Source organism: Cricetulus griseus, chromosome 4, assembly GCF_003668045.3.
Source record: "Cricetulus griseus strain 17A/GY chromosome 4, alternate assembly CriGri-PICRH-1.0, whole genome shotgun sequence".
Classification (NCBI taxonomy): domain Eukaryota; kingdom Metazoa; phylum Chordata; class Mammalia; order Rodentia; family Cricetidae; genus Cricetulus; species Cricetulus griseus.
The window spans coordinates 68,453,894-68,471,509 of record NC_048597.1 but is presented as its reverse complement, the minus strand read 5'-3'; the positions used below and the strand labels follow the sequence as shown (position 1 = coordinate 68,471,509).

At 41.0% G+C, this 17,616-nt stretch overlaps 1 protein-coding gene across 4 annotated transcripts in view; it reads left to right on the top strand.

Annotated features, from left to right (window-relative positions):
• Positions 1–17,616, top strand: part of Yeats2 (YEATS domain containing 2) — an 85,273-nt gene that overhangs the window by 7,280 nt on the left and 60,377 nt on the right. For 2 of the 4 annotated variants that reach the window (XM_027413081.2, XM_027413085.2), the window contains exons 2-6: positions 4,797–4,915; positions 7,578–7,675; positions 8,475–8,567; positions 12,899–13,144; positions 15,388–15,503. In XM_027413081.2, the coding sequence (XP_027268882.1) occupies positions 4,816–4,915; positions 7,578–7,675; positions 8,475–8,567; positions 12,899–13,144; positions 15,388–15,503 (653 nt within the window). In that variant the 5' untranslated portion in view covers positions 4,797–4,815. Of the gene's footprint in view, positions 1–40; positions 153–4,796; positions 4,916–7,577; positions 7,676–8,474; positions 8,568–12,898; positions 13,145–15,387; positions 15,504–17,616 lie in introns of those variants that run through there. The other 2 variants (XM_027413082.2, XM_027413083.2) reach the window with 2 other exon arrangements.

The following is a 17,616-nucleotide window of genomic DNA, read 5'->3' as shown; positions in this document are numbered from 1 at the left end:
AGCCAGGTGAAGGTGATACTCCACTGAATTGTCTTTACAGAGAATGCCATGGGCCTTTGGCACACTTTCCACAAGTTAGGGAACCACTGAGGAAGTGGTGTAGTTCACGAAGGAACAGGTTTGAAGATCTCTGCTGGGATTTATTGAGCTCTGTGAGTAGATTTTTGGTTCTTATTGTTTGGTCTTATTTGTAAGAAATTACAGACTAGAGAGATTGTTCAACAGTTAAAATAGTACTAGCTGTTCTACCAGGGGACCTGGGTTTAATTTCTAGCACCTGTATGGCAACCTGTTGACTCTAGCTCCAGGGGACCCGAAACTTCTGGCCTCTATAGGCACCTGCACTCATGTGGACATAACCCCTCCCTCCCTCTCCACATTTATGTGTTTTAATAAAAATAAGGTAAGCATATTGATTTTTTAATTTTATTTCTTTTATAAGTTTTTTTTTTCTTTGTATCACCAAGATATTTTCAAATTGACTAAACTAGTCCACAAACCAAAGACGAAACAGTCTTTCTGACTGATGTCTGTCTTTTAAGGCAAGCTCTCAGGGAGTCCAGGCTGGCCTTGAGTTCATTGTGTTACCTGGGATGGCCCTTCTTCCAACTGAATGTTGTGGTTGCAAGTGTCTGCTGCCTGCTGGTTTGCCTGTAGGTTTGTTTGAATGTGGTGCTGGGGATTGAACCCTGAGCTTCATGCACGCTGGGCAAGCACCCTCGCACCCTCGCCACATCCCTCCCTAGCCTCTTTTTACTAACTTTATAAAAAATAATAGATTCCAGACCTTCTAAAAATACTTATGTTCTAAATTACAGCAGATAATACATGGGTATGAACAAATGTGTTCATGGTATGAAGCTCATATAGTTCTGCATGCTTTTTGGAGTATTTCAAAATTTAGTGTTATTGCTCAACATGGCAATTCTATAAAAACCAAATTGTTATCCAGGATTTCTGTATCTGTCATACAATGATTCACTCTTGCCTGACTGTTTCTGGGATAAGCTAATTCAGTGCTCTTGAGTGCCCTTTTGGTTTTCTGTTTTAGTTTTTTGTTTGTTTTGGTTTTGGTTTTTCGAAACAGGGTTTCTCTGTAGCTTTGGAGCCTGTCCTGGAGCTCAATCTGTAGACAAGACTGGCCTCAATCTCACAGAGATCCACCTGCCTCTGCCTCCTGAGTGGATTAAAGGTGTGTGCCGCTACCACCACCCTGCTAGTTTTATTGTTACTTTATATGTATGAGTGTTTTGTCTGTATGTCTCTGCTCTATTTGGATGCCAGGTGCCAGCAGGGGCTAGAAGAGGGCCTCAGATTTGCTGGAGCTGAAGCTACAGGGAGCTGCAAGCCGCCATGTGGGTGCTGGGAATCAGACTCAGATTCTCTGGAAAAGCTAGCAGTACTCTTATCTGCTGAGCCATCTCTCCAGCCCCTCTTGGTGTTTGAGACAAGGTCTCATACATCTTAGGGCAGCTTCCAAGTTGATAAGTAGCTGAGACTGGCATTGACTTCCTCCACTCCAGAATGCTCTAGTTAGAGGCACTACAGCAGGCTTTCTGTTTTTGTTTTGCTCTTAGTGTAAGGACTAAATCAAGAGCTGAGGTGCTTTTCAATTGATGTTTTTGTCTTATCTTTACATGAACACAACATTTTAAAAATATTTTTTGAGTGGAAAAAATGAACTGGGTAAATTTTACTGTCTTGTATTTTAAGGCATTTCCATACAAAATAAGTAGTCTTGAGTTAACAATTTACTTTTGTTAGGTTGTGAGTTGGGATGCACAGTTCAAGAGGACATTGAGAGAGATTACTGGGGAATAAGCAGTTTATTTGAAAGGTTATTAGTACCATAGACAGACAGACAGAACAGTAAGACAGTAGGGGGGCTCCAAGAAGAGTTTCAGGCCCCAGAGTCTGAGTGTCTTTCCCACATGGTAAAGGAGGGAGATACGTGGACCCATTTTTTAGGTTTACTTTTGTTTCATGTGTTTGGGTGTTTTGCCTGCATGTATGTCTGTGCAGTGCCTGTGGAGGCCAGAAGAGGACATTCACTCCTGGAACGGGAGGTCCAGACTGGTTAGTCACGGTGTGGGTGCAGGTGCTGGGAACCAAACTCAGCTTGTCTCCTGCCCATCTCACACTGTTGAGTATGCATTTCAGTTCATGGCGGGATCTCTGATTCTCGGGGACAGGGTGGAGAACAGAGGTGAGATGTGGCACAGGTGAGTCTGCTGGCTGGGACTCAACGATGTCCTAGTCTGGTGCCAGTCAGTATCTGTGAGACCTGAGCAGAGCTGCATTCTAACACCACATTCTTAAGATTGTTATTGTTTTTAAGGACCCCTCCCCTCTCTTTTTTTATTCAGAGTCTAACAGTGTTGCCAGGGTTGGCCTTGATATGGTGATCCACTTCCTAAGTGTCAGGTGTATGGATATATTCCATCACACCTGCCTTCATTTAAAATAAGCACCCCAAGAAATGGCTAGTGTGTGTTTGGGTTAGTGTATCTTCCTTAGTTGTAGAGCAGGAGTTTGGGACTCAGCAGTCTTCTGTGTTCTAGGTCATCACTGTAGGGATCTGTTTGTTCTGCGCCCTCTGCTTCCCTTTGCCTTGCTCTGCCACTGAGAGAACCTTCCCTGCCCCCCACCCCGCCTGTTTTCTTATCTGCTCATTAGGGATTCAAACTGCCCACTAAGGGAGCCACTAGTCTCGGGCCATTGAGTCTTTGAGACATACCTAGAGCAAATTAAGATGTGCTGTGCATGTATAAAACAGTCAGATCTTTAAGACTTGGTAAAAATACAGCAATGTAAAATCGCAAGACTGACTTGTTTATATTGGTTAGATTAGTGAGATAGTAATATTTTGGGTATAGTAGATTAGATAAGATCAACTACTTTACCTATTTCTCTTAAAATGTGGCTGCTATTATGTTTCTATTGAACAGTACTCTATTGAGATGGCTCCTATTATGAAACAGTTTATAAGAGGAACATTGTCCAGCAGATGTTTTCACAGTGCTAGAAACATCCCTGTCTGTGCTGCCCACTACAGCAGTGACTAACTTCTGGTGGCTCTTGAGGATAGGGAATGGCAAAATTTAGGTTCTGGTTCGGTGGCCCTTCTCAGAGACATCTGACACCAGGGTTCTGCTCACTGAATCCAAACTCCGCAGTGGGACCCAGCACACCCGGACACTGCTGAGGCCCTGGTAACAGTGCCACCTCCATCCACCGGCCCAGGTAGACCAGGGGCTGTTTCTGGTTCCGGTTCGGCAGCCCTGCTCAGAGACATCTGACTCCAGGGATCTGCTCACTGGATCCGAACTCCGAAGCAGGACCTAACACACCCAGACACTGCCAAGGCCCCGGTAACAGTGCCACCTCCATCCACGAGAAGAGAACAGACTTCAGAGTATTGGATCTGTTTGCTTCTACCAGAAGGGAACCTTGGTCCTATACCCACCAGGAGAGGAAGAGACCCCTTCTACACCCACCAGAAGAAAGAATGAGAACGGGACAATGTAAAAGCACATTCAACAACAGAAAACCCAATATGACACCACCGGAGATTGGGAATGGCAAAATTTCACTGTGGCCAAAAAAAAGAGGAACTAACTTTTATATTTTATTTAATTCATGAATGTAATTTTATTGTGTGTGTCTGACTGCATGTATGTCTGTGAGCCATATGCATGCCTGGTATCTATGGAGGTCAGAAGACGGAGTCAGATCCTCAGAAACCGGAGTTACAGATGGTTGTTAGCTGCCATGTGGGTGCTGGGAATCCAACCTAGGTCCCCTGGAAGAGAAGCCAGTGCTCTTAACAGCTGAGCCATCTCTAGCCCCACTGTGTTTAATTTTAATCAATTTAGTTTTAAATTTAAGTAGGCACACGTAGTTAGTGGCTAATATATAAAACACTATGAAATTAGAGGATTTGTGGAATTTGTTTTATTCATGTATTTATTTGTAAGGGCGACTTATTTAACATACTGCAAAGCTGTTCAGTAGTAGTTCAGTAGTTTGCTATAAGTACATAGTAGTTATGTTTGTTGTAAGTAATACTAAGCTATCAGTGATGATTTTATTGAGTAACTGCTGTAGTAAGCACTGTGGAAGTACCAGAGGGAGAGTTTGCATATTGGATGTTCACGATTTGAAATATGCTTACAGCTTTGTGAGTTACACAGTGCTGTCAGCTTACCATTGCTGGCTTATTCTCATATATGATATCCTTCTGTGAAAGCTAGAGTCACTTTGAAAAGTGTTAGCAGGGCCAGTCATGGTAGCCTGTGCCTTTAATCCCAGCACTTGGGAGACAGTGGCAGAGGCAGGAGGATCCCTGAATTCAAGGTCAGCCTGGTCTACATTGAACTTCAGGACAGCCAGGGATTCATAGAGAGACCTCATTTTAAACTAAACAAAACAAAAAGAAGAAAGAAAGAAAGAAATGTGAGCAATGGAGCAATGTCCAACTTTATTAAAAAATTTTCTCTTGATAGGGAAATCTGGGCTTTTTATCAAACAGCTATGCTGATAATATTTTTGGAAACTTAATGTTTGTTAAGTATACACAGACATCAAGAGTTGAGCATACCTAGCCAGAAAATCTAAAATTCCAAAGGTTGAAACATTCTGGATTCACGCTTTTCAAACCAGACATATTTAGCCAGCGTGTACACAGGCTTATAAGTGCCAGTATTTGTAGTGTTTATTACCTTTGTGTATGTACATAACATTTATGCATGGCAGTATTTCATAGAACTATTAATGTGTTTGTTATTGCTTCACAGTGAAGAATTGAATCTCGACATGTCTGGAATCAAGCGAACAATTAAAGAAACCGACCCTGATTATGAGGATGTGTCTGTGGCCCTTCCAAATAAGCGGCATAAAGCGATTGAGAGTTCAGGTAGACATTGAGTTGCTTTGAGACTCAATTTCACTGACATTTGCCTATGCACAGGATTTACAGAATACATGAATACCTGTTGTGGTCGTACTCATGCTGAAGGATATCTGAGGGGTTAGCCTAGTGCTCTGGGAAGTATACCATACAAGGAAGGCGATCTGGCAGGACCATATCAACTAGCCCAGAAGTAAAGCAAGCTGTTGTTGCATATAACTTAAAGTCAGAGCTTTGGCATCTGGAGATGCTTAGTGGTTAAGAGTGCATACCTCTCTCATTTAAAAAAAATTTTCCTCCTTTTGGTTTTTTGAGACAAGGTCTCTATTAATATAGCTCCAGTTGTCCTGGAGTGCACTATGTAGACCAGGCTGGCCTCGAATTCACAGAGATTGACCTGCTTCTGCCTCTCTAGTACTGGGATTAAAAGTGTGAACCACCACACTTGACCTTAAGATAAATACATACATACATACATACACACACATACACACACACATATTTATATTTGAGACAAAGTTTCTCTGTGTAGCCCTAGCTCTCCAGGAACTCACTCTGTAGACCAGGCTGGCCTCAAACTCAGAGATCTGCCTGTCTCTGCCTGCTGAGTGCTGGGATCAAAGGTGTGTGCCACCATCCCACCCATCCCCTTGCTTTTTCTTTTACTTTCATGTATATAGGTGTTCTGCCTGCATGCATGTCTATGTAGCATGCACATGCATAGCCTTGAATAGACCAAAAAAGGGTATGAGGTCCCCTGAAACCAGAGTTACAGGAGATGGAGATTGTTAGCTGACATGTGGGTGCTAATAATCAAGCCCGGGTCCCCTGCAAAAGTAGTCAGGGCTTTTAACTGCTGAGCCTTCATTCCAGCTCAAGCTCTTGCAGAAGACCCAAGTTTGGTTCCCAGCGTACATGTCACGTGGTCCACAACAGCCTGTAATTCCAGCTCAGGGAAGTCAATGCCCTTTTTGGCCTCCATGGGCACCTGCAATCACACACATAAACACATAATTAAAAATAAAATAAGTTGGGCTAGAGAGATGGCTCAGTGGTTAAGAGCACTGGGTGCTCTTCCAGAGGTCCTGAGTTCAATTTCCAGCAACCATATGGTGACTCACAACCATTTGTAATGAGATCTAGTGCCCCTTCTGGCATGCAGGCAGAATGCTGTATACATAATAAATAAATCTAAAAAAATAAAAGAAAAGAAGTAAAAGTACATTTATAAAAAAAAATAAATCTTGTCTTTAAAGATTTATTTATTCACTATGAATACAGTGTTCTGCCTACATACCAGAAGAAGGTACCAGATCTCATTATAGATGGTTTTTGAGCCACTATGTGGGTTGCTGAGAATTGAACTCAGGACCTCTAGGAAGAGCAGTCACTGCTTTCTGAGCCATCTCTCCAGCCCTCAAATAAATCTTTTAAAATAATAATATAAGATCAAAGGTTTTTTGATGTCTCTGTTATATGGAATATAACCACATGAGGTGATTATAGGTGATACATAGATGAAGGTTTTTAATATTTTCATGAATATAGAAATAAGAATGGCCTTGTCAGGTTATTTCTTGGGTACTGTTGCTTAAGTAGGATAAGATATTACTTTAAAGTATTAGTTGTGTGTCAGCTGTCAAATGTCAAAGGAGGAGAGCTTGCTCTTGACTCGTGCTTTCAGAGGATTCAGTCCGAGACTGGCTAGCTCCATTGCCCTGAGGCTGACGTGAGGCAGGGGTAAACACGACATCATTCTTGTAGGAGGCTGTTCACTGTACAGTAGTCCAGAAGCTGAAAGAGAAAGAGGGAGACACAGGAGCTTAGGATAGGATGTATCCTTCAAGGCATGGGCTTCCTCCAACTAGGCCACACCTAGACTTACTAAGACCCCACACCCCACCCCCAGTAGCACTGTCAGCTGGGACTAAGCTTTGAGCACATGGAATTTTGGAAGCACATTTTCAAACTAGATGTAATAGCAGTTTTGAGAATCATATGTGAATCATGGGAATTTTGGAAAACACCGATCTAATCTAACCCTGCTGGTAGCTGCTAAAGGGGATTTAAGATTCAGAAGTTTTATTATGTAATCTGTTGTAAAGCAAATCATCAATTATATTAACATTTTGATTCATGATTTATCTTTTTTAAAAAATCTGTGTATATTGGAGGCTGTCGAGATGGTTCAACAGTTAAGAGCATTTGCTGTTCTTCTGTCCTCAGCATTTATATTGAACAGCTCACAACCACCTATAAGTCCAGCTCCGGGATATCTGACATCCTCTTCTGGCCTCCACAGGCACCTATATGCATGCAGAGAGAGGGAGGTTGGGGAGAAAGGGGGAGGGCAGAGGAGAGGGAGAGGATAGTACACACACACACGGACAACAAATAAATGTATCTTTTTATTAACTATATTTAAGACTTGTCACATGGTATTTTGTTACTGGCTTACCTCCTTCTCCATCCCACATGGTTTCATGCAGATGAGAAAGAACATACTTTTCTTTTAGAACCATTTAAGAGCAGATTATACATCTGTGTAGTTCTGTGTGTTTGCTAAGGATATTGTCCCATGACCCAAAGCAGTTTCTGTTTCTTTGGCTGCTGATTTAAATCAAGATAGCTACTGATTAATTTGGTGTGCCTTGTGTTCTTTATGTAGCTCGAGATGCAGCTGTGCAGAAAATTGAGACTATTATCAAGGAGCAGTTTGCTCTTGAAATGAAGAATAAGGAACATGAGATTGACGTCATTGACCAGGTATAATAATGATAATTTGAAAACACTAAATTCATGGAGGGAAAAGAATATGTTAGATGAGGTTTCAATAAATTTCCAAGCACTGGGCATGATGGCACATATCTTTAATCCTGGCACTCTAGAGGCAGAGACAGATGGATCTCTGAGTAGTAGGACAGCTTGTTGTCCATAGTGAGTTCCAGAACAGCCAAGATTACATAGGTGAGACCCTGTCTCAAAACAAACAAAAAATTACCTTGCTGCTGGTTGAGCACACACCTGTAATCCCAGAATCTGGGAGGTAGAGACAGGAGGACCAGACCTTTAAGGTCATCCTCAGCTACATAATGAGTTTGAAGCCAGCCTGGAATACATGAGTCTTTTTCTCAAAACAAATAAATAAATGGAATTGGAGAAAAGATAAAAAGTTCTACTTGCTCTTCCATCTCTCAATTTTTTTGGTACTGTTCTTGGTATTTTATTCTTAATGAATATGTTAATAAGTATGCACACATACTATATGTATCGATGTTTTTGTTTCTTTGTTTTCTTCGTCATATTTTAAGACTGATCAGGATAGCGCACACACTGTGCTCTGGGATAGAAACATAGAGCCTAGGGCTTATACACTTCAACACTCAGTCACTGAACTGCATGTCCAACCCTAACCTTTGCCAGTTTAGTTAGGTGAAAATAGTTATTTGTTGAAATGATTCAAGAAGCTGAGTTCTTGCTTTAGTTGTTTTCATTTATTCTGTGGATTTTAAGCCGTCATTATTCGTCGTATTTAAACCACATTTAAACTCTTACTTGCTTTTAGCGACTAATTGAAGCCAGGAGGATGATGGACAAGCTCCGTGCCTGCATTGTAGCAAACTATTATGCTTCTGCCGGTCTTCTGAAGGTTTCTGAGGTGAGTATTCCTCATATTCCAGGGGATTATGTGGATTCCCTACCATTGACACTTTTCTTACATTGACCTTTGTAATTTAATAAGCCTGCCCGCCTTTCTAAGCGGCATAGATCATCAGGCAGTGTGTTAACCATGGTCCTGTCCTTTTCCTGCTGATTGCTGGTGTTATACTAGGCTATTCAGGTCCGGGAGGGGACCTCATTGCAACTCAGCCTAGCGCTTCCTCTTGTGCTTTGCCTTACTCAGCATGCCTGGTTCCTCCACATGCCACTTCTTTTGTTTTGTTTTGTTTTTTTCAAGAAAGGGTTTCTCTGTGTAGCTCTGGCTGTCTTGGAACTCTATAGACCAGGCTGGCCTCAAATTCAGTGATCTGCCTGCCTCTGCCTCCTGAGAGCTGGTTAATTAAAGGCTTGTACCACCACCACCTGGCCCAAATGCCACTTGATGATAGTTTTCAGTATAAGAAAAAGATAATGTTTGTATACCATGTAGATTCATCAATTTAAAATTCTATTGTTTGTTTTTCTTCTAAAATATTTAAAAGTAAATTCTAGACAACATTTCAGTGCTAACTATAAAACATTTTTAATTCCTTTTTTTCTCCCCTGGCACCTGTGTATTAAGCACAGAATGCCAGTAAAACACACACACACACACACACACACACACACACACACACACAGAGTACAAATACAAACACAAAATTGGAGACCCTATAGTATAAACAAAAGATCAATAAGATAAAGAAATGTTGCCCAGGCATTGGTGGTGCACGCCTTTAATCCCAGCACTCCGGAGGCAGAGGCAGGTGGATCTCTGTGATTTCGAAGCCAGCCTGGTCTACAGAGTGAGTTCCAGGACAGCCTCCAAAGCTACAGAGAAACCCTGTCTCAAAAAAACAAACAAACAAACAAAAGACAAATGTCCAAATAAACTGGGCAGTAGTGTCACATGCCTTTGATCCCAGCACTCAGGAGGCAGAGCCACTAGGATCCCTGAGTCAGAGGCCAGCCTGGTCTACAGAGTGAGTTCCAGGACAGCCAAGGCTACACAGAAAAACCCTGTTGGGGATGGGAGGTATGTCAGACAAAGCATTATACCTTAAGCGTCTTTCCTGGATTTTTCTGTCTAAGGTTCTAGTCCTGGTTAGGGTTGACTTCAGTCTAGTATGACTTCATTTTAAATTGTTTTGCATTTATAAAAATCTCTTGTTTTTTTTTTAACCTTCCTATTCTCTATGCATGCTTGTGCCTGTGATTGACCCCAGAGTCTCACATATGTGATAGGTATATAATCTACAGTTCAGCAATACCCATTGCCCCTTAGGCGATTTCTGAATAAAGCCACAATCTTGTGTGGGTATGAATTTGTGGAAGTTGTACTATCCAGTCCAGCACAAATTCTGATGTTGTTGATTAAATAGCTTAGTATTGGCTCACTGTGATAGCTACTTGGCTTGAAAAACTGGTTAGTGTTTTGTTGATTTACCGTTAGCAGTTAGAATCTGGTATTTGATAATCTAGAAATGGACAGATTTTTATCTCCTGGTGTTCTAACTAAAACTTTCTAAGGGCTGGGCTGGATAGGTGGTTCAGTTGGTTCCTATTTGGTTCAGTTCCCAGTATCTGCATAGTGGCTTACAACTGTCAATAACTTCACTTTTAGGGGATCCAACACCCTTTTTTGTCCTGTGCAGATACCAGGCATTCACATGATGTACATGCATGCATACAGGGAAAACACTCATACAAATAAAATAAAATAAATAAATTTAAAAAAAAATCTATCATTCACATTCTGATTTAGTTGGTCATTTAATTATCGTAAGTTTGGAGAACACATTTACAACTCTGAAAAGCCCTGTTACTTAATTAATCAACTCTTGTTTCTTTTTTTTTTTAAGATTTATTTATTTATTTATTATGTATACAGTCTGCATGTATGCCTGCAGGCCAGAAGAAGGCACCAGGTCTCATTATAGATGGTTCTGAGTCACCATGTGGTTGCTGGGAATGGAACTCAGGACCTCTGGAAGAGCAGCCAGTGCTCTTAACCTCTGAGCTATCTCTTCATACCTGAGCTCTATTTATTACTTTAAATTAGTCTCCTCACCAGACCAGTGGCTTGTTTTGTTTTGTTTTGTTTTTTTAATAAAAAAGGGCTTTTGTTTTGATTAGTCACTGTGTAACTGTGGTGTGTGTGTGTGTGTGTGTGTGTGTGTGTGTGTGTGTGTGTGTGTGTGTGTATGTTGGATTGAAATCTTGCTATATAGCTCATGCTGGCTTAGAAATTGCAGTCCTCCTGCCTCCCGAGTACTGGGATTATAGGTAGAGGCACTATGCCCAGTCAGTAGTAGAGGTGTTTTTTTGTTGTTTGTTTTTTAAGAGATTTGTTTTATTTTGTAAATTTATGTGTGTTTGTGTCTGGGTATATGCTTGTGAATGCAGGTATCCCTCTGATCTCTCTGTAGAGCTAGGTTGGGAGCTGCCTGACATTAGTTCTGGAAGAGCAGCCAATAATACTATTTTAAAGACAACTGAACTTAGGCCTCTGTACTAGCCTGAGGGAAAGCATTGTATGTTGCTGACTTTAAAGCTTCTGATACTGTGTTTTGTGCTCCCGTATGTTGTCACTTTTTTTATTTTGGTTTTTCGAGTAGCTTTGGAGCCTATCCTGGCACTCGCTCTGGAGACCAGGCTGGCCTCAAACTCACAGAGATCCTCCTGCCTCTGCCTCCTGAGTGCTGGGATTAAAAGCGTGCACCACCAACACCCAGAGACATGGTGTCACTTTTTATACTATATACTTTTTTTGTTTATTGTTTTGTTGTTGGTTTTTTTTTGTTTTTGTTTTTGTTTTTTTTTGAGCTAGAGACTCTATATAAACCAGACTGACCTTGAACTCAATATCCAAAGTTCTTGGGATTGAAGATATAAGCCACAGTGCCTGGCTCTGTGTACTAAATTTAAAAAAAAAAAAATAAATTTTATTATTATTTCTTATTCTATTTATTTATTTATTTATTTATTTATTTATTTATTTTGAGGCAGGGTTTCTCTGTGTAACAGCTCTGGCTACCCTAGAACTCTCTCTGTAGGCCAGGCTGGCCTTGAACTCACCGAGATCCTCCTACCTCTACCTCCCAAGCACTGTGATAAAAGGTATGTGCCAATGTGGCCCTGCTCATACTTTTAAATTAAATCTTGCTGGGATAGTGGCACATATCTTAAACTCCTAATCTTCTTGCTCCTACCTCCTGGATGCCAGGGTTCCAGGCATGTTCCACCATACTGCATTTATGCGATATTGGCTCCGTGCATGCTGTACTACATCAGCTACGCTGTATTAAAGCCCTTATTTTAATCTTTCAAATGTTTTCTTGTCATGTAGCCCAGGGTGGTCCAGAGCTTCAGATTTTCCTGCCTCCGCCCCCTGAGTGATAGATTCATAGGTATGTGCCACCGTGACACCTGGCTCATTTTTGGCTTTTTGAGTTAGAATTTTTGGATGATTATTTGTCACTCTGGTTTTTGTTTAGTTGATGCAGGCTAGTTATAAGAATTTGTGGTTATGGGGGCTGGAGAGATGGTTCAGAGGTTAAGAACACTGGCTGTTCTTCCAGAGGTCTAAGTTCAATTCCCAGCAACCACATGGTGGCTCACAACCATCCATAATGAGATCTGGTGTTTTAGCCTGCAGATAACTGTATACATAGTAAATAAATCTTTAAAAAAAAAAAAAGAATTTATGGTTATGGAATATTTATCTATCTACCTATTTGTCTGTCTGTTTTTGGTTGTGAGCTTAATCTTTAAGAACTGAGCCATCCTTCACTCCCCAGCCAGGGTAGGGCCCTCAATGGGGGCTCCCCAAAGATAATTTATGATCCACAATAGAAGTAGATGTGGAAATAGTAGTAATAATAGAACTCAATCAGAAAGGAGAACCTTTGATGTCATATCTTCTTGAGTCACTCTTATTATGTTATTAAGATAGTCAAGAGTGTAACTTTTACAAACTTCTAGTGTTTTGATATTTACTATTAATCATTAAATTTTATGGGAAAATCTCCTAGCCAACTTGAATACTGCACCATTTCTAAAGCTACTGTCGGTAATCAGTTTGTGTAAAAATATTCCCAATTAAAATTTGATGGACAACTATAAAAAAAAAAAAAAAAAAAAAAAAAGCTGAGCCATCTCTCCAACCTGGTTTCAGAGAAATTTTTGAAGAATTGTTAACATGATCTTAACATAACTGAGTTTTCAGGAGTTCCAATTTTTCACCAGTTTTGGTGGATTTGATTAAGTTTGCCTCTTTCATTTTTCTAGGGATTAAAGACATTTGATACGATGGCTTTTAACCACCCTGCTATCAAGAAATTTTTGGAATCACCTTCTAGGTCATCATCTCCTACCAATCAGAGATCAGAAACACCATCTGCCAATCATTCTGAAAGTGACTCACTATCTCAGCACAATGACTTCCTTTCTGACAAAGACAATAACAGCAACATGGATGTGGAGGAAAGACTGTCAACCACCATGGAGCAGAGATCCAGCCGGAATCCGGGCCGGGTATAGTGCTGGATTTGAGCAGGCTGGGCTGCAGGGGAGGAAGGTTCTACTGTCATGTCATTAAGTGTGGGCATATTTCTCATTCTTTCCCAGGACTCTAGGATATATTTTTGGTTGTTTTTCTTTTCTTTTTCTTTTTTTTTTTTTCAGCAGAGAAACGTGTGGTGATATTGTTTATGATCTATTAAAGCCACTGAAGGTCAGAATGCAAAGCCAGCTACACTAGTTAGCTATAGAAGCTGGGCAGAGGTGGCACACACCTTTAGTCCCAGGACTCAGGAGACAGGGGCAGATGGATCTCTGTGAGTTCCATGCCACCCAGGGCTACATGTGAGTGAATCAGTCTATAAGAGAAACAGAGCTCACACCTTTAATCCCAGCACTAGAGACGTATATAAGATAGGAACAGGTCTCAGAGTGGGCAGTTTCCAGCTACATTGAGGATAGGATCCTCCTCCCAGCCTTGGTAGAGGTAAGGGCTCTCTGGTGGCTTGGTTGCTTTGCTTTTCTGATCTTCAGTGGCTTTATTAGATCATAAAAAATATATCATCACAGAAATGAATCTTTGGTCCTTTAAGACAGGGTCCTCTGTCTATACCCTGGCCTGGGGCAGACTGGTTGGTCTAAAACTTGAGGCACCTCTTGCCTCAGCTCTCAAGTGGTGAAACTACAGGATTGTACCATTGCCTAGGCCTGACTAAGAAACTGAGTCCCTTTTTTGGCGTTTTGCAGAACCCTGGGTTATAGGTGTGAAGCATCACACCTAGCTGAGTGTTACATGGTTATTACAACTGGTGTGTATGTGTATATTTTGATATTCTGATTTTCGATCATAGCGCTCAAGAGTGCAGCAGAACTCTTAGATGTCATTCATACAGATGGAAAAGAACCTTCAGGGTTGGAGTTCCATGATCTCGCTCAAGGTCTAAGTAGTAGCTGGTGCAGTGTGACATACAAAAAACAAAATACACAGTTATCGACAAGGATTTGCTATTTACTGGCCAGGCACTGATGATGTAGACCAGGCTGCTCTAGAACTTGAAGCAATCCTCCTGGCTCTGCTTCTCAGTGCTGGAATCACAGGCATGGGCCAGTGTGCCCAGCTAGGATAATATGAGTGCCTAGATTGAAGCTACTCTGTACCTGTTTATTTTGTGTTTGTGTTTATGTATAGCATCACTATCAAGTTAGACCAGTGACTTCACAGCCACCTCTTCTGTGGTAGAGGGAACTTCTAGTCGTTTTCTGTATATTCAGTCATCAATATTTGATTTATTTTTCATAAAAATGGTTATTGTTATAAATTTATTTGTCCATTATTTTAAAAAGTAAAACAGAAAGGCTTATCTAAATTAATCCATAGTTTGATGCCTCCTAATCAGAATTCTTAACATTTGTATTTACTTGTGTTTGGCCAGCATTCTTTCTCTTATCTCCACTTTTTAGGTGCTGGGATTACAGGCATGTGCCCCATACCTGGTTACTATGGTGCTGGAGACAGAACCCAAGGCTTGGTACAAGCTAGAGAAGCATTCTATCAACTGAACTGCATCGCTAGACTCACTGCATTCTTTTTCTTAATGAAGGAAAAACAGGCTGAAGAGATGGCTCAGTGGTTTAGAGTATGGCTACTTTCTCAGAGGACCTGAGTTTGGTTCCTAGCATCCACATGGCTGCTCACAGCCATAACTTTAGTTACCAGGGATTCTACACCCTCTTGTAGTCTTCATGGGTACCAGGTACACACATGACAAATAAACATGTATGCGAGCAAAAACATTGATGAAGTAAAACGTAAATTTAACAGACAAAAATCCAAAACAACCACACTGCCAGGTATGGTGACAATGTCCATATTCCCAGCACTTGGGAGAGCAGATGAGAGCTGTGTAGTAGGCCCAGGCCTGCTGGGCTATGGAAGACCCTGTTTTCTTTCTTTTTTAAAAATTATTTATTTATTATGTATACATACAGGGTTCTGCCTGCATGTATGCCTGTAGACCAGAGAGGGAACCAGACCTCACTACAGATGGTTGTGAACCACCATGTGGTTGCTGGGACTTGAACTCAGGACCCTTGGAAGAGAACCCAGTGCTCTTAACCGCTGAGCCATTTCTCCAGCCCCGACCCTGTTTTCTAGACGACAAAACATTCTGAGTTATTTTATTCATACTGTTCATTATGTCAATATCCTATTGAATGTTGTTTAAATGAATACAAATGTTGATTGTCATTTCTTTCAGGACACTTCTAGTGTTAGTGGCTCCCACAAAAGGGAACTACGGAATGCTGACCTCACAGGGGATGAGACTTCTCGGCTTTTTGTAAAGAAAACTATAGTCGTAGGCAACGTGTCCAAGTGAGTATACGTGAGATGGCTTTTGTCAGTAATTCACTTAAACATTAATACTTTGCCTTTACCACTTGTGGTGTCATAGTAGGAGGAAGGCTTGGGAATTATTTTTTCCAGGATCTTGTTTTAAAAGTAAATGATGGTCCAGGGGCATTTTTAGGGTAATCTTGCACCTTAGTTAGCAAAATCAGAAATAGAACTGAGAAGTTTTCATCTTACAGTTTCCCCGATCTAGTAGTATTCTTCTGCCTTGAATCATATCTGTGACTGTTATGATAAATAAGGAGTTTTCTCTTGAGTGTTAATAAAAAACAGGAGAGCATACTTTCTACACGCAGCTTTACTTATTTTTATTTTATGTGTATGAGTTGCCTGTATGTATGTGTTCCACATGAGTGCCTGGTGCCTGCTGAGGCCAGAAAAAGGTGTCAGATACCCAAGACTGGAGTCATAGAGTTGTGACCTTCCATGTGGGTACTGGGAACCAACCAGGGTTCTCTGGAAAAGCAGCCTGTGCTTTTAACTTCCAGCCATCTCTCACCTCCTGCTTATTTAGTTTTGATCCAATGTCTTGCTGTTTTGGCAAAACTGGCCTCAGGCTGACAGTCTTCCTACCCAGCTTCCTGAATAGCTCATGTTCAAACACATACCACCATGCCCAGTTGCTTCTTAACACTTTCTTGTGAAATTTGTAAAGGTATTACTTAGGTATTTGTTTTTATATTTTATTTGGTTTTCTTTTTGAAACAAGGTCTCACTGGCCTAGAACTCACTGTGTAGACCCGGCTGTGCTAGAACTCTCGAGATTTGCTTGTGTCTGGCTCTGGAGGGCTGGGGGAAATATGTGCACTGCTGTTGTTGGAGAGCCAGTGAAGTAGTAAGGTTTCACCATGCCTTCTACCCTAGCATCCCAAGACATTTTGTTCCGCTTTCATAATCTCAGCATTTCGTATTTATTTGTCATTGTCCCCACCAAAGATTAACAATTCTTTTTTTGAAAAAAAGAAATAAAATGAAAACCATTTATTTCTTTAGTGAAATGGAATGAGTTAGGGGGCTAAGGAGATGGGTCAGTGGTTAAGAACACTGTTCTTCCAGAGGACTCAGGTTCAATACCCAGCCTCATGTGGCCACTCACAGCTAATGTAACTAGTTCTAGGGGATACAGCATCCTCTCCTTTCCCCTGCAGGTACAAGCAGACAGAACATCCATACGCATAAGATAAAAAGTTTAAACATTGAGTGATTTAAGTGTGATAGAGGTAGCATTTGTGATTTTTTTTTTTTTCTCCAAATTCCAGTGCTCAAGCTCTCTATGAGTTTAAGGCTAGTTTGGGCTACATAGTGAGACCCCATCTCAGAAGTAAACAAGCAAACAAACAGAAAAACAATATTAAGATTTTTGTGACCCTGAAAGGTGAGCCAACAAGATTGAATTGTAAATAGTAAGAGTCACTGGTGTTTGTCATCAGGTAGAAAGGTCTCATTTCTGGCTGCCTGATGAATACTTTGGCATAAATACTTTTTTTAAAAAATTACTTATTTATTATGAATACAGTGTTCCGCCTGCATGTATGCCTGCATGCCAGAATAGAGCACCAGATTTCATTACAAATGGTTGTGAGCCACCATGTGGATGCCATGAATTGAACTCAGGACCTTTAGAAGAGCAGCCAGTGCTCTTAACCACTGAGTCATCTCTCCAACCTGACATAAATACTTTTTTTTTTTTTCTTCCTTTTTTTTGGGGGGGGGTGTTTCAAGACAGGGTTTCTCTGTGGCTTTGGAGGCTGTCCTGGAACTAGCTCTTGTAGACCAGGCTGGTGTTGAACTCACAGAGATCTACCTGCTTCTGCCTCCCAAGTGCTGAGACTAAAGGCATGCACCACCACCACCCAGCAACATAAATAGTTTTTAAAGAAAAATAATTTTTTTGTGTGTCTCAGTGTTTTGCCTGTATGTATGTCTGTGTGTGGGTGTCAGGTCTTGGAGTTATAGTTTTTGTTTGTTTGTTTGTTTTTTGTTTTTGTAGTGACACTAAATTTCTAAAATTTAGAAAGTTTAAGTATGTATCTAGTTTGGTCTCACTGTGTAGCCCTGGCCAACCTGGAACTCACAG